At 44.6% G+C, this 16847-nt stretch overlaps 2 protein-coding genes across 2 annotated transcripts; one reads left to right on the forward strand and one right to left on the reverse strand.

Annotated features, from left to right (window-relative positions):
• The first annotated feature begins 2651 nt into the window (after positions 1-2651).
• LOC146762511 (homeobox protein NANOG-like) lies at positions 2652-9061 on the forward strand. Its single transcript, XM_085526332.1, has 3 exons — positions 2652-2784; positions 7337-7459; positions 7749-9061. Exons 1-3 carry the CDS (start codon positions 2701-2703, stop codon positions 8139-8141), a joined length of 600 nt encoding a protein of 199 aa, XP_085382458.1. The 5' UTR covers positions 2652-2700; the 3' UTR covers positions 8142-9061.
• A 2811-nt stretch (positions 9062-11872) lies between these two features.
• Positions 11873-16085, reverse strand: LOC107318297 (homeobox protein NANOG). The gene is made up of 4 exons (XM_015871944.3): positions 15649-16085; positions 15059-15327; positions 14001-14090; positions 11873-13561 (listed from the first exon to the last, which is right to left on the reverse strand). The coding sequence occupies exons 1-4, from the start codon at positions 15797-15799 to the stop codon at positions 13145-13147; spliced, it is 927 nt and encodes a 308-aa protein (XP_015727430.2). The 5' UTR covers positions 15800-16085; the 3' UTR covers positions 11873-13144.
• Between the last annotated feature and the right edge of the window lie 762 nt (positions 16086-16847).

The raw sequence follows: 16847 nt of genomic DNA on the forward strand, positions 1-16847 counted from the left end.
ACTCAAAGAAGCTCTGACTTACAGTCTTGTCAAGGGATGCAGAGCAATGCCAGAATTGCTGATAGAAGTGATGCTCCATATTCTTTAAGCTGATCTAACTCATATTTCTTGCGGTCTTGCTTACCCCACCAGTCTTTCTTCTCCCTGCTGATACCTGAACGCTCTAACCAACCAGATCCCCTCTGGCCTGCTGGGCAGGTACTGGGTGCTAGCACAGGCTTGGGAAGAAGGCAGCAACAAGCACCTGTGGAGCAATGATGTGTCAAGGATAGTCCAGATTTAAATTATATAAGAATTTTCCTGTGAAACATCATACTAAGGCTTGAACTTAAATCAGTCATGCATGTGTACTTTTACAAAGGGTGGGCTGATTCTAGCAATAAAAGTTTGAATTAACTCTGGAACTTCATTTGGGCTCAGTACCATAACCAATGCTGTTAAGCATCTTCATCAATGACATTGACAATGGAACTGAATACACCCTCAGCAAGTTTCCAGATGACACCAAGCTATGCGGCACAGTCAAAATGCCTGAGGGATGGGATGCCATACAGAGAGACCTAGACAGTCACTAGCAGTTGGCTCAGGAGAGCCTCATGAGTTTCAACTAATCTAAGTGCAATGTCTTGCAACTGGGTTGCAGAAATCCCCACTATTAATATAAGCTGAGGGCAAAAGGACGGAGCACAGCACCTGATGAAAAGGACTTGGGGGTAGTGATGAATGGCAAGCTGGACATGAACTGGCAATGTGCCTTCACAGTCTAGAAAGACTCTGTGCTGGTGAGACATCACCCAGAGTGCTGGATTCAGATGTGGAATTCTCAGTGCAGGATCTATTGGAATGCATCTAGAAAAGTATCACAAAAGTGATTCAAGGGATGAAATGCCTCCCTTTGAGGACAAACTGAGAGAGCTGGGGTTGTTCAGCCTGGAAAAGAGAAGGCTCTGGGAAGACCTGATAGTCGTCATTCAGTAGGGGTCAGACTCTTTAGTAGGACCTGTCATGATAAGACAAGAGGAAATGGTTTCAAACTAAAGCAGGAGATTTAGACCGGATACAAGGAAAATATTTTCTACAGTATGAGTAGTGAAGCACTGGAACAGGTTGCCCAGAGATGTGGTGGATGCCCTATCCATGAAAACATTCAAGAACCAGCCTGGACAGGGCCTGATCTAGCTGTAGAAGTCCCTATTCTTTGTAGAGGAATGGACTAGATAACCTTTAAACATACCTTCCAACTCACATGATCCAGAGGAACCTGTACAGGCTTGAGAGGTGCACCCACGTCAACCTCACGAAGTTCAACAAGGTCAAGTGCAAGGTCCTGTACCTAGGTAAGGGCAGCTGGGCACAGGTGCTTGGGTGAGGAATGTTAGGTGAAGAATGGCTTGAGAGCAGCCCTGAGGAGAAGGATTTGGGCATATTGATGATGAAAGACTCAACATGAGCTGGCAATGTGTGCTTGCAGACCAGAAAGCCAATCATATCCTGGGTTGCATAAAGAGAATTGTGGCCAACAGACCCAGGGAGCTGATTCTGCCCCTTTGCTCTGCTCTCATGAGACCCCACCTGGAGTATTGTGTACACTTCTGGGGCCCCCAACACAAGAAGGACATCAAGTTGTTCGAGCAGGTTCAGAAGAGGGTGATGAAGACAATCACAGGGCTTGAGCAGTTCCCCTGTCTGAAGGGTAGAGGAATCATAGAATGGCCCGGGCTGGTTCTTTACTCCCTGAGTAAAGAATTTCTTCCTAACATCTAACCCAAACTTCCCCTCTTTGAGTTTAAGGGCATTCTCCCTTGTCACAATTAGGCCATGGAAAAAGCTGGTTCTCCTCCTACTTATAAGCTCTCCTTCAGGTAGTGGAAGGCCACAATGAGGTCTCCTCCAAGCTAAACAAGCCCATTTTCCTCAACATTTCTTTGTAAGAGAGGTGCTCCAGCCCTTTAATCATTTTCACGTTCCTTCTCTGGACCTTGTCTTAATGAAAATATTTCATTTTCTTTACTCCAACCAACCTGGACAACAAGAAAAAGGCCATAGCTGAGACTATGCAAGCAAATGGATATGTCTTTGAAGGGTCATGAGGGAGCAGACCTGTGGACCTCAACTCCATTAAACTTATCCTTACCTCCATACAATTGTGAAAAACCCTCTCCTAAGTGTATGCCTGTAGATCTGATATATGTGTTTTTTGGTTTGGTCTGGAAAATGAGATTTGCTTATCAGATGTCTCTGGCACAGATATCTGGAAGATTGTCTTCTACAGGACATCCGTGGTCATGGGATTGTTTTGTGATGGGATAACATTAGTTGAGCCCAAAGAACCATGTGGAAGGAGGTTTCCTGGGGCTCTGAATCAGAGCCATGCTCAGGTGTGACTGAGAGATCTGCAGAATGGCAAGAATTTCAGCCCTGGTGCCACTTGTACTCTCACCCCCCCACACACCTCTGCTTTGTCCTCGCCCTATCAAACAGACCTCTTTAGCATGACAAAAAGCCTCGAGGAGCCGGCAACGGTTGATACTGCAGTCTCAGGCAAGTTATGGTGAGCTATAAGGATAACTGCCTGTCTATACTTCGCGGCTACTGCAGCTTGCTGGTGAGACCTGCCCCTTAAGAGGAGGTGGCATCTCCTGAAAGGGTCTGGCGTAGGATACCTGGATCTGTACTGGAACTCAGTGGGGGAGGCAGGGCATGCCCCTGCTTCAGTTGGGCCAGCAGCAGCAGCAGCCAGTAGCAGTCTATCTCCCGAGTCAGGAGAAAAGAGGCAGATTGCAGGTAAGGCATTTCACTTATTTCCTAGAGCCGATGATCTTCAGGATACCTGTGGCCCCAGCTTGCTTACTTGCTTAATAAAAGCCTTGAGTAAATCTTTTTTTAATCTACTTACCTTGCTTTTGTTTTTGTTTTTAATTCAATATATATATGGGTGCTGATCGAAGAGTGGTGTTCTAGGTGAGAAGGATGGCCTTGGACAGTCACATCATCTTTCCATGCTGCTTTGGTGTCTGTGAATTGATTCTGTAAATCTCACCAGGCAGTCCAGGAATAGGAAAGTCTGCGCTCCAGGCTCAGGTGGTGTGACAGTATGGTTCTACAGAAGTTAATGGCTCTCAGAGGAGGAATGTCTATGCCTCTTTTTAGGCAAATGAGTCTGTTTTAGGTTTTTGTGTTTACATCTGTTCTGCTGCTGTTTATTTCCTGCTTCCTCATGGAAGAGGGGAGCTCAAGCTACAGGTGATACATTATATGGGGATTTTGGATGACAGGATGAGCAGGGACACATAGAGGAATGTTAGCAGGATGGTGTCTATCTGTGCTTCCTCTTTGACAGAAGACTTTCCTATTGTCCTAACCCATATGCTCAACATTCTTTCCTACCTACAGAGTTTTCACTTGCATGATCTACAAGAGCCGAACATCCTTTGGGCCTGTGTGAAATATTAGCCTCCTGTGCATCCAGTTCCCACATGTTCAGGTTTCTCTCAGGCTCTGCAGTCTACCCTCATGCACATACTGCCTCACAACTTTGCACTTCTTTTGTTTTATAGAATCATAGAATAGCTTGGGTTGAAAAGGACAACAATGATCATACAGTTTCACCCCCCCTGCTATGTGCAGGGTCGCTTACCACCAGACCAGGCTGCCCAGAGCCACATCCAGCCTGGCCTTGAATGCCTCCAGGGATGGGCATCTACAACCTCCTTGGGCAACTTGTTCCAGCGTATCACCACTCTGTGTGAAAAACCTCCTACTAACATCTAACCAAAACCTCCCCTGTCTCAGTTTAAGACCATCCCAGCCCTCTGATCATCTCAGTGGCCCTCCTCTGGCCCTGCTCTAAGAGCTCCACATCCCTCATGTACTGGGGTCCCTGGGCCTGGATGCAGTACTCCAGATGGGGCCTCCCAAGAGCCGAGCATCTGGTATCCACCAGTGCCTTACATTTCTGTGGTTCTGATGTGCCAGGCCATCAAATCCACACAGTCCAATAAACTCTATTATCCCTTTCCCTCCCCTGACTGGGGGCGGGGCCCCTCTATTCATTACCTTTGGTAACTGGAGCAACTGTACTGGTGACTGATCTGTTTTGTAGTTCTCTCTACCATGCTCATAGTACAGGAGTAGCTTGGTCATGCCATTTCCTCATGTCTTCTCCGTGGTCATGTAGGTAACACCACAAGGCAATATGTGATGTAGTCTTACTGTTGTTCCTTGCTTGAGCTGGAAAGCGTTTGTGTCTAATAGCTGAGATTTTTGATGATACAGGTGAGGAGGAGGGTTCACCACCTTTAATTCACTGGATCTGGATTTTCATTAGTTTGATCAGCTCCTTCATTAGACTCTCTTGATGATCCTGATGATCCTGCGGGCCCTGACACTTTAAGATTTTCCCTAAACCTCTCCATATTCCCTGCCAGTCAGCATTCTCTGGTTTTGGAGTAGACTTGTTCAATATAGAATGAATGGAGAAGAGTACATTCAGGGAGATTGATAACATGCTCATGAGTATGAACATGAGCATGATCACTAATCTGGCTTTTAAAAAGCGTGCGGCAAACTGAGAAGACAGCCTGGAAACTGGATTGAACATCATACTGTTTGTGAAACTGGCTATTCCATCTGGGATGTAATTGTTTGTAAAATTAGCTGTTCCATCATCTGGGATGTAAGTGTCAAAATTCAAATTATATTATGTTGCATATAAGTACCAGGCAGCTGTCTCCATCAGTGCCCTTATTTGGTTATACGTGAACACAATAAAAAATGATGTTAATAATCAGCCAATACGTTGAGAAGATCATAATTGCTTTCAAACCCTAAAACAGAGCAGCTAGAATGGAAAGTGGATTTGTATCTGTTAGCTGCTAAAAACAGAAGGGAAAAAAAGAACCAAAACAGAAGACACTCTGTACAGTGTCCAGAGTTTGGCAGCCTGCCTAGGCTACAATCTAATCTATGAAGGTCAAAGTAGCGATGCTTCTACAGTCTCTGGCTTAAAATCCTGTTATGATGTGGAATATCAGCAGCAAAAACTGCAAAACTGTGACACCAAGTGTAGTTTAGTGACCTCTCAGCTTAGGATAAGGAGAAAGGGTTTTTGGAAGATGGACAAGGAAACCCATTCCTCAGAAAGGAATCAGTACTTTGCATTGAGAATGCATTCAGGAGGATGAGGAGGATACCTCAGTGTTCTTCAGCCTTACACCTCTCAAGATGGTTAGAAAAGAGCTTGGGAGCCACAGGGATCAATAGTCAGAGGATGTGTACTGAAATGGTACTGCCCATTCACGGTATCTCCTCTCTCCTGAAATGTCAGTAGAAGAGAGGGGTTGGACCACGCAACAGAGTTGGTAGAGGAGTATCTAGAAGAAGAAGGAAAAAACAGATTTACCATTGGAGATACATGAGAAAGATTGGTATCAAAGCCATTTTGTCAGAATTGTCTTAAGAAGCTCTCAACCTTTCACAGGACTCAGAAATCAGGTTCCCAACAGAAATATGACAGGGATAATCTCTCCTTATCATTTTTTTTTTTGTCCAGGCAGCCAGAATGACTTTGCATTTTGTCAGCTTTTGTCTGGAAAGTGGTTTGGATTATTTAGAAAGTTTTTCCTTTAGATCTTTATCTTGGCTTTATCCATCAACACAGGCCCCTTTAGTATTTCTATCAAAACAAATGAGAAAGGGCTTGAACAGCTTCCTCTGCTTTTGAATTTGGTCCCCTATGACCCTCATACAGGACTGAGTCTTTTCCTCTGTCCTACAGTTCTACCCTTCCGCTCTCCCTTCCCATCTCTAAGTCAAATCTCTTTCCTTTGTTCTTGACAGAAGGTCCCCTAGCTAAATAAGCCTTCTTCATCTGCACGCATTTCCAGCATTGAGGCAGCCTGTAGGTGAGATCCATTGGAGTGAGCCTGCATCCAAGGTCTGGCTTTGGTGTTCTACACCTGCCTCCCCCTCCCACTGTCTGTTTTGCCCCATCATGCACCCTGCCTATGTAGTGTCTTGAGATTCCTGGGCAGTTTTGGGGAGCCCAGTTATCAACTCAAAGCTATGTTTGCGGTCATGATTAGGCTTCTTTGTACCACCAGAAAATGAAATATTACTGAGACCTTTTGAAGGAGAATAATAACACTATGAGCCAATGCTTAGCATTCTCCCCTCTGTGCCCTTTTCCACCTCATTATTTAACAGTTGCTCTCCTGCCTATTCATGCCAGAGATCTGAAGTACTTCTGGGGATCAAGAGAGTCAGTAGCACTGACCCAGTTCTCCCCACTGAGGGGTCAGCTAAGGGAACTGTTGCCAACACTAATAGCAGAATTACAAATGCAGTCATGAATATGGTGTTTGCTAAAAATTGGACTCGACAAGACTTTTCAATCTTTTCCCAGACATTGATGAACTTCACAGAAATCCTGGCATACATCAGATCTCCTACTGGTCTTGGACTGTAACATTCTGAAAGCTATGATGATCATTTCCCAGGTGTGATCTTATCCAATATCTAATAACATCCTTCTAAGCATTCTCCCTCCTTGCAAATGTTGTCAGGTTCCTACACTGCAGTCCTCCAGGGTCTCTGCATATATTGTGAATAGTGGACTGGCATTAGCTAAATAGACCTTAATTAACAAATACATGCAGAAACAATTCCAAAATCTTCCTGGAATTTGGATATAAGAGATAAGTGTGATGGCCAGTATGTCTTTAGACGTCCTGGAACTAAAATAGTTGTATATACATTGTACATGCATATATATGCACCCATATGCTGAACTGATTCTGTCAGGGACAGGACTGGTGGGACAATCTGCTGTTTCCTTCAGTCAGCATCCTGCAGTGGCTGTTCTCACAGTCCAGACAAAACCCTGGGGGAAAACATACCTGGAATTCACTCTAGGAGCTTGGAATTCAGAAACCGCTAGATACAAGGAGTAAACCTTTCATTTTACTAATAAACATGCATAAACAGTGTTTCATAACTTTTCCTACAGTGCAGTGGTCCTGTGGAGGCCCGAGTGGGTCTAATTTGTGGTCAGCCATGTCCATGACTGAAACTTATCTCTGTGTCACAATAAATGTCATGTGGCCATAATGTCATTCCACCTACTTCTCCCAAGGCACAGATGCCTAGACAGCAGCTGAGGCCACTAGATAGTCATCTCCCAGGCAATAACCTCAGGGAACGCTTAAAGGGCTTTATCTACTGCTGCTCATATGTCATCTGACCACTCTTCCCTAGTTATTGCTGCTTGTAAATCTGACAACATTCACTACTCCTTCTTCTTGCTTATATTTTCTCTGCTCCCCCTTTACCACCCAAGGTGAAGATTTGGTTCCAGAATCAGAGGATGAAGATGAAAAGGTGCCAGAGGAATACCTTGTGGACTGCTTGGATTCAGTGCTTCTTGCAAGTAAGAACATGTGGGCAACTTAACTGTACACAGGTATCAGCATACACTGCCTTCTGGTTTGTTCAGTGCAGAGCCACAGTCTTAGCATGATTATCCATGTTCTGTTGATAGCCTGGCAATTGGTTGACTATGCCACTCGAATGCTTCCAGAGAAAGAATGCGTTTCTTATACAATGTATTTGATTCTGTAGCCACCCTGAACTGTAGAGGATGGATACAGTTTTCTTACTCTCAATCCCATTGCTGCTGAACAAGAATGAAAGTGAAATGTGGAGGGACAGAGTGGAGCACCAGAAGATATTAGGTTTGTGGACACCAGCAGAAGATTCTATGCATTTTAATTCACTGTATTTCCCTTTTAGAACAGCCAAGATCTTACCTGGATGTGTACCCAAAATCTCACCACTACCCAATTACTGCAGCTAGCAATACCCAAACAACGCCTACCCCTTGTCAATGCTGCAGAGCAGGGCACAATGCTTACACCATTGTGACCAGCAAGGATGGAGGAGTCTCTTACAAAGGTGGAGGAACCTGCAGCATCCAGCAAACAGTGGGCTTCATTGCTCAGCACAAAGTAGACTTTTATCATAGCTATCTTGGCAGTGTAGAATATTCGTGCACAAATAAAAGTGATGGTAATAACTTTCATCAGTCAGCCCCCGTGGGGGCATCACTCCCAGCCACTGCTGGCCACCATCTCTATCATTCCTAAACACTGTGGATGTGAGGAATTTGGGGACCTTGAAATCAAATCTTATTCTCATATCTCTCTTTGTTATTCATGTAAACTCCATCTGAGGACCATCATATAACTAGAATCCATTTGGGACCCAAATATTTGCTTGCAAGCCTAGCCAGACATGTTTACACAGCCCTTCATTCATATGCCTTTATACATGCACAGGTACATACGCTTCTTTATTTGCAAAAACAAATTCCCTTACTCGACTATCTGACAAGGCTGGCTAGTTTATGCCCTAGATTTTCTACACCACGGATCTCAAAACTTACATAAGTACAGATGTATTTAATGTATACATACCATTACAAGGCTGCATATACATAACACAAAGACACACGCTGCATGTAGAGGTTCTGGTCTCATACTTTTCAGTGACACTGAATAAGATTTATCACACACCAGGTATCTATCTGATGGTTAGATCATCAGTCCTGCAAGCTAGTCTCAAGTTATATGATTGATAAAGTATATAGCAAAGGGAGATCTAACAAGTTGCTTGCAGAAAAGGTGCTGAGATGGTCTTATATGGATCGAAGAAAAATAAACCAACTTGTATCAGATCATTCCAGAGTTCCATTTTAAAGCACAGCTCTACCACCACATCTATCCTACTTGTATCAAGTACCTTAGCTCGCTAAAGAGTTGTTCTTACAACCACTACACTAACAGAGGGGTTGTGATTGACTGGATTAGCTTCTCCAAAAACAACATCAAGGTGGTGGTTAATATCTCAACAATAACAATTATCAGGGCTCTGATGTGAATTTTTCATGCCATTCCAATAAATGCTCTTCAAAACCATGGATGACATGAAGGTTGCATGGTTACTATGTGAAAGGAAATTTCTTCTTCCCCCCCCCGCCTCCTCCCCTCCCCTCTTTTTCTTTGAAATCCACTGCCATGATTTTGGATTATGCCTCTTCATATGTTCAGTATTGGTCAAGATGGTTCTGGCCACCGATGACAGGTAAAGCAAGAGATGCTTAACTGAAGATTTTCAAAGCCCTGTTACCTTTGCATTAGAGTCATTCAGGATAATTAGATTACTTAATATAACACTTACTAGTGCCTGTAGGGAAGAACCTATTAAACACCTTTTATCCACACTGCAGAGACTACTGGGGCCACGAGCCCTTGCTCAAGGGCTTCAGCAGTAGGAAACTATCAAGTCCTGCAAATTTCCACAGCTGTCAGACGCCCTTCCTGATCCCTGGTCTTTCTCAGTTACATGCCAAGATTCCAGTAGCCAATTTGTATCTTCCTTCCAGCTATGCAACTTCTTTACCAAATCCAAATACCTCCTAGGGGCTCACCAACCAATGGAATAATTGTTTCTGTGAAGGAACACTCAGTTTCTGCAGAAGACGAGGCAAATGCAGTAACAAATCATTGCATGCAGAGAAAGCCACCTCCATCCCAAAGGTATTTTAACAAAAGGTGTGTTGCAAACTTCAAGCTTTGTTAATATCTCTCACACTTAAGCAATTATTAAGCATTGTAGATAAAGGCCAAACACAAGCATATTACTAGGCTGTCCATTAGTGTAAGCCAAGCAACTAACAACACACCTACTCCTGGAGCCCACCATGCAACACGCCTCAAATAGAAGAGGATTAAGAACAAGATGTCCTTGCAAACAAAACTATTTACATAGGCGCTTGTGAATAAGATGCCTGTGGTTACAAACTTGTGCTGAATCTTGCAAATTCCTCTCCACTTGGTATCTGTACACTCTCATCAAATCGGGTTTTAGTAATAAAGGTCAATAAACAACTTGAACTTATGAACTTTGGACTTACTGTACAGGCTTAATAGGCTAATTAATATTAATTTCTCCTCCCTGGATGGCATAAAGTTGGAGTTAACTTTACACGTACAAGGGAGAAGACATTAGGCAGACCAGGAAGTCTGTAACCTCCAAGTACTTCAACCAGAAAGGAAAGGAGGAGGGACAATATGATTGGGATATAGGGATAAAAGGGGGGCTGTGACCCCTGATATTATGAGAGATCCTGGGGTGGCTGTACCTATGGACTCTCCCTTTATTATTATGTCATCAGTAGACAATAGAAGAGCAACTGATGTGACCTACCTGGACTTGTGCAATGCCTTTGATATGATTCCCCATCTGTACAATCAACAAATATACAGAGTGGTGTGGTTTGACTAGTACTTTACAGATTGTATAACCAGAAAGATCGCCAAGGTGGAAAGGGATAAATGAAAATAAATGAAAATGCTCACCCATGTCCTGGGCTCACAGAAAAACTCCCAAGGGAGCAATCTCCAGAAGGAGATCCTTCCTAATGGCAGTCAGCTCTTAAATGGGGTCTAGGAGAGGTGGAACCAGGTTCCACCCATTCCAGTCAAGCAAGTGAATTGCCTTCACTTGTGCTCCTGTGGCTGACTTAGTGCTTGCCTCAGGTGATCAATCAGTGGTTCAGGCTGTGATTCAGCAGTTCCCATACACCCATCACATCCTTATCTTTGAATTGAAGAGTGAAGAGAGAAGTTTTGGAAGGCTGGACTATTGGGTGGATAAAGAATTGTTTGGATGGTCGTATCCAGAGGGTTGCATTCAATGTCTCTATGTACAGTTAGAGGCTAGAGATGAATGGTGTCCCCCAGGGGGCAGTCTTGGTACTGATGTTCTTTGTCATCTCTATCAATAATGACTTAAGACAATTTGCTGATAGTATTAAATTGAATGGTGTGGCTTACACAATAGAAGGAAGTGATGCCATTCAGAATGACCTGGACATGCTTAAATAGGCCTGCATGAACCTAATGAGGTTCAACAAGGCCAAGTACAGGTTGTTGCACTCAGGCTAGAGACTTGGGTGTACCAGCAAATGAAGTTTGATGCTAGCCAGTGCTGCATACATGTAGCCCAGAAGGCAAACAGTATCTTAGGCTGTATCTAAAGAGGAGTGGCTAGCAGGACAAGAAAGGTAACTGTCCCTCTCTGTCTTCATTAGGCCCCATCTGAAGTATTGTGTCTAGGGCCCCCAACACAGTATAGATGAGGGAAATCCACTTTTTACACACAGGTAGTTTGTGATAGGACAAGGGTGGGGGGAGATGGTTATTTACTAATGGAGGGAAGATTTAGATTAGATGTTCAGGGGGTAGTTCTCCATTGAGAGAGCAGTGAGGTGCTGGAACAGACTGCACAGAGAGATTATTTGTCTTGCCCCTGACAGTGTTTAAAACCATATTAGGTAGGGCCTTGGGCAACTTCATCTATTACTTGATCTAGTGGTTGGCAACCCTGCCTGAAGCAGGGGAGCTGGAACTTGATCCTTGGGGTCTCTTCCAACCGAAGCCATCCCATGATTGAAGACAAGGCTGATAAAATCCTGTGACCCAATCTCAAACAGCTGTTTCATAGAAGTGTACCTTTTTTTCTAGTTGCTAAGGAAAGTAGTGAAGTCACCATCCCTGGAGGTGTTCAAGAAATGTGTAGATGAGGTACTTAAGGTCATGGTTTAGCAGGCAGGGGTAGTGATAGGTCAACAGTTGCAATTAATGATTCAAGCTTTTCCAGCCTTGATTCCATAATTCTACAATTATTCCCACTTCTGGGATAAACACAGTAGGGTTACATTTTACCCACCTTCCTCCTCTACTGAGAGGAGAATCAAAAAATGTTTTCCTTAAAACACCGTTCTAGTAAAAAGAAATGTAAGCAAGAAACACTGTTTCAGCACTAAAATAAAGTCATTTATTTTTAATTCAAGCAAGTTTGTAAAAACATGAAGTAGAAGTAAAGCAGTAGACCACACATATACCATAGAACATGGCCATGATCACTGCAAGAACAGCAGCAAGCATTCATCTTTGTAGTAAAAGTTCAACTATGACATAACCTTGCACACATATTAAAATACAGGACTGCAGTACAAACTCTACATAAGTGAAAAACATTATTTATGCTTTTATCATTTACTCACTCTCACCAACTCAAGATATTTTGTGTTCTTGGGCAGTGACAGACTGGACTCTCCAATCTCACCACTTAAAAAAGATCCAGTTTCTCACAGGCAGACACTAACTTCCATACTGAAAGGGATGATTCAGTTCCTTTGAAAAGCAAAATAAAAACATTTAATTGCCATTTTCATTCTTTGGTTGTCTATCTAGGTTTCCCTAAACTTGTCACCTCCTCCAGAACAGCTACCAGAAGAGGTAGCTGCTATACATTTCAGAAGTAGAATATGGAAAAGATCCAACTAAGCACTGGTGATGGGATAAAAACATTAGCTTGCTATCTTAAAACTGGGATTAGACAAGAGATTAAGGAAACATCCTGCTCTAGCCCTTTGGATGCCAACTCCACTACTATCCAACAGGATTTTCCTCCCTGACATCCAGGTTTCAGAATAACTAACCATGAAACAATTTTTAATATAACCTTTGCCTATTCTTTACACCTTTGAAAAAGCTGCCAATGGTATTTGTCACTGTATTCACAAATTGCTTGTGAATTCTGATATACAGATAAGCATGACTGAAGTTGCAGCAGAAAAAGGCAAGACAGCAGGAAAGACTATAGGCTACAAATAGAGTATTCCTTGCAAAAATTAAAAGTCTTCTCCAAGTTTTGGCTGCAAGACACATGGCAAAGATCAGAGAATCATCCACTAGAGGCAGCAGAGTGGGTCTTGGACAGTAAGCACAGATCTTCACCATCTCCACTGCTCCTGACTGTGGCATTGCACATTCCCCTCCATAAATGCAATTTCACCTGTCCACACACAGAACAGCCTTGCAAAGGGCTAGCTTTGCAAAGCACAGAGATGCCTTTAAAGAGAAAAGAAACCCAAAGCAACAAGGTGCTAGACCCCACCAACAGTTAAAGCACAAACTGAGAAGGAGGGGCAAAAGAAAAGAATTGAAATTGGATCTTTGAGTCAAGACCTTAGAAACCCCATGAGGTAGAACAGGAGGAAGGAAAAGAACAATACTTAGGTCTAAGTCTCATAACCACTCTGGGTCCCCAGGGTATGCCAAGGGCCCTGGTACTGATGCCGTACAGGAGAGCTTGAGAACTGTGTGATACTATCAGAGGCGCTCTGGAAGCTGTAGGTATCTTCTGCCTGCAAGCTGTCATAATCCACACTGGTAGAGTAGCCATGATAGAAGTTCATCTGCTGACTTAATAAACCCATGGCCTGCTGGGTGTTGCAGCTTGTTCCACCTTTTCCAAAGAACTCATCATCTTCCATAGCCACGATCTGGTACAGGCCCGGCCCATTCCCATAAGTCTGGCCGCTGCTGTAGGCCTGGTGTGCAGTGGTCACAGCCTGAAGGTTTCTGCTGGCACCAACAGGGAAGCCCTGGTAAAATGTAGGGGTCATATCCAGATATGCAGCTTGATGAAACCCGCTCTGAGAAAGACAGAGAAGAGGCCATTCAGTAATTACTAGCACCACACCACCTGTACCCATTGTACTAGATGTGTCCTACTTTCCACCTCCTCCAAAATATGGTCTTTTCAGTCCAGTGTCTTCATTATGGATTACTAATATCAGAGACCACAGATCTTAAGTTAAAAATCCTACAGTCCAATTCTGGGAGCTAGAGGGGAAAAAAACCCAACATGAGCAGCTTCACTGGCCCTCTTGAGCTGTTCAATTTCCTTTTTACTAATTCTTAATTAAGTGCAAAGATACCTCAATTGCTAATGCAGGCTTTAAAAATACATTCTGCTGTAGAATTCATTATAAGAAATGAAAGTGGCTTGGACATGATACACTTCTCCCCACAGAATGCAAGAACTCTGACCAGTAGTGGTAAGGCATACTAAGGCAATGGGAATTGTCTCACCTGTGGTAGATAAATCCCTTTATCCACCCACTGACTCTCCTTCTGGCAACGTTTAAACTTCATCCGTTGGTTCTGAAACCATGTCTTCACCTAGAAGAGAGGGGAAAGAACATGGAACATTAGAAATCCATTCTTATTTGAAGCTTACTATGTACCCCCCAGATTTTTCTTTCTTACAACAATATACATAGGTTGCTCCAGAAGTAATACCTCCTGTATTACTCCAATACCTCCTAACTCCAATAGCTACAAAGAGCACAATAATGTTATTGGGTAGAGCAAGTTCCCAGATACAGAGCACTATTTTTCAACATAGTCTCCACCATTAGCTGTGCATTTTCACCAGTGATAAATAACAGCCTGCATGGCACACTAGTTAAAATTTACACCAATACAAGTGATCCACAATGGCAGCACTACCCATGGCCTCACTGCAAACATCCATTATCTGATCTCCATGAACACTCAAAGTGTCAGTGAATGCCACTGGGTTCAGTGAGACATGTTTGCTTCATGTGCACTTCCACGTCAGACACCATTTTGTCAGATTGCCCCTCTGCTGCAACCTCACACAGCAACAAAATGTAATGAAATATTGGCAGAAAGTTTCAACCTCTGCCTCTGAGGTCACCATCCAACATTATAAAGTAGGAGGAAATACTTTTGAAGCAGCCATCATAGTTTCTGCCTTGCTTGTAATACAATACAGAGTTCCATCAGCTATCATCACATAGATGTAGAAGCAAAGCTGGGACTAGCACGTGTACAGCTCAGGTCACCAATGTGGTTCTTACACTCAGCACATCAAATCCCCTGCCTGAAAAACATGCCAGACAAAGCAACTACAGCAAAGTTGCTTGAATGGTGGCAGCATCTCATTGCTGGACTGACATCAGTGATTCATAAATCGCTTCAGTCACACATGACTAATCGGCGGGGCAAGAACGTAAAAAATATAATGAGAAACACTCCTCCTTGAGCCCAAGAAAAGAAAGGAAAATATTCGAGGCAACTTTACACTTAAAGATACAACTCAGCTTCTCAGAGGAAGATGTTACCTGCTTGTAGGTGAGCCCCAGAAGAGCAGCCAGCTCCCGGATCTGATGTGGGCTGAGGTACTTCTGGCTCTGAAACCGCTGGTGCAGGGTCTGTAGCTGCTCCTGGGAGAAAGCCGTGCGGCTCTTGCCCTTCCTTGCCCCACTATCACCTTTATCCTTGACCTTCTGATAAGTGGGGTGTTGAGATGGGTGGTCTGCAGTGGGGCTAGTGGCAGAGTCCGGAGTATACTGAATGAGCGTCCCAGAGCTGGAGGAGGCTGGAGAGGCATCTGAGGAGAAAAGACAGCTAGTGAGAGAAAGCCACTCCGGATAAAAACTTCGACGTTCAGCTTCTGGAAAGAAATTAAGATTCTGGAGACTCTGCAGGCAGGATAAACACGGGAAGCAGTGGCGGCCGGCAAGGCAGCGTCTCCAGTACACTTAGGCCGCTCCGAGGGCCTTCATGGGGGTGAGGTGAGGAGAGCTGCCTACCCCGCATTGCTCCCTGCCTGCCAGCAGCCTTCGGTAAAAGCCCACGGGCACCGACCGGGAGCATCGCGTTGGGGAAAGAGAGACACAAGATGCACGACCGCCCGTCCGGGCCGACGTACCTGGGTGGCAGGGCGTCTTCTGCTCTGCGGTCGAGTGGTCCGCTGCCGGAGCTTCCTCGGTGGACGCACTATCCATGCTGCTCGGAGAGGGCCAGTAGTAGTGGCCGCACCTAACAGAGCCATAAGACGGCATGGCCAGGTGAGCGCTCATGGTCGGGACGGCACCTCCAGCTGTTGCTGGCGATGAGCTGATTGCGGACGCGCCTACTGCACGGAGATACCCCCATTAGGCGGTGAGGGGCAATGTTTTATGTCCTCCCCAGACTGGCTTTGGCCAAGGGATTGTCAGGACCATTGTCATGTTAAAAGTCAGTTGATTGGGAGGGAGTGGCTTTGGAGATATTCGGAGAGTGGGGGAGGACTAGGACGGCAAGACTGGCTTCCCCATTTGGTTCCTCGTGGGGGTCAGTTTTGGCTCCCCGCACACCCGACCCCCCGAGGGCAGGGAGGAGGAGGAGCCTTGTTTCCACCTCGGGCCTTGCAGGCGTGAGCGAGGCCGTCCCGTGCGGCACGCTGGGCTGTCACCCCCGCCCTCACATTTAACAGTCTTGCTACCCACCTACGCCTCCTCATCGGTCCCCACCCAAGTACAAAGAATGGAGGGGGAGCCCTGAGACCCCCCCGGGACATGCGGAGGCTTTTCGTGTCTGCAATGCAGACTGCAGCCATCGTTGTCAACAGATAAGCATTCCTCCTCGCAAGGGAATACAGACTGGGGCCGGCGGGGAGGGCAGTGTTCCAGGATGATGTCTGCATCACAGGGAAGCGAGCTCAAAGAAAGACGAGTTGCCCAAGTTTTCTAAATGCAAACCCAAGGCAGACAAGTCTATCTTGGAGGAGCACAAAGAAGAGTCACTTCTCAAGCTTCTTTCCTCAGATATTTGTCACTTCTTTTCATGACGTTTGAAATAAGCGTGAGCTTACAAAAGAGAAGAGAAAAAAAGTTTCTGGTAAGCTCCAGGAAGAGGTGGCAATTACCCTGTTGAGGGCAATATAAAAGAGCTGAACTTGAAGCCGGGGACTATAGTCTGCTTGGAGAAGCTGGCTGTTCCCACTGCCCCACAACAGACACCAAACAAAGTATTACTGTTTTGTTTAAGGAAATTAAAAAATTACTGGGGTGATACTATTGCTCAGGCATTATAAAATGTGGAAAACCACCTGAGAGACCCACAAATGAGAGCATGTGACAAATCAAG

This window comes from Coturnix japonica, chromosome 1 (genome assembly GCF_054131305.1).
Source record: "Coturnix japonica strain WE chromosome 1, WE-NBRP24, whole genome shotgun sequence".
In the NCBI taxonomy this organism is placed as follows: Eukaryota; Metazoa; Chordata; class Aves; order Galliformes; family Phasianidae; genus Coturnix; species Coturnix japonica.

What these genes read in the sequence shown, in the direction of transcription:
- LOC107318297 (XM_015871944.3), bottom strand. Translation starts at nt 15,799, where the DNA reads ATGAGCGCTCACCTGGCCATGCCGTCTTATGGCTCTGTTAGGTGCGGC. An exon ending in GAAGACGCCCTGCCACCCAG is followed by an intron (nt 15,328 to 15,648) that starts GTACGTCGGCCC and finishes TTTTCTCCTCAG; the next exon opens with ATGCCTCTCCAGCCTCCTCC. An exon ending in TGGGGCTCACCTACAAGCAG is followed by an intron (nt 14,091 to 15,058) that starts GTAACATCTTCC and finishes CCTCTCTTCTAG; the next exon opens with GTGAAGACATGGTTTCAGAA.
- LOC146762511 (XM_085526332.1), top strand. Translation starts at nt 2,701, where the DNA reads ATGCCCCTGCTTCAGTTGGGCCAGCAGCAGCAGCAGCCAGTAGCAGTC. An exon ending in AGAAAAGAGGCAGATTGCAG is followed by an intron (nt 2,785 to 7,336) that starts GTAAGGCATTTC and finishes TTACCACCCAAG; the next exon opens with GTGAAGATTTGGTTCCAGAA. An exon ending in GGCAACTTAACTGTACACAG is followed by an intron (nt 7,460 to 7,748) that starts GTATCAGCATAC and finishes GGACACCAGCAG; the next exon opens with AAGATTCTATGCATTTTAAT.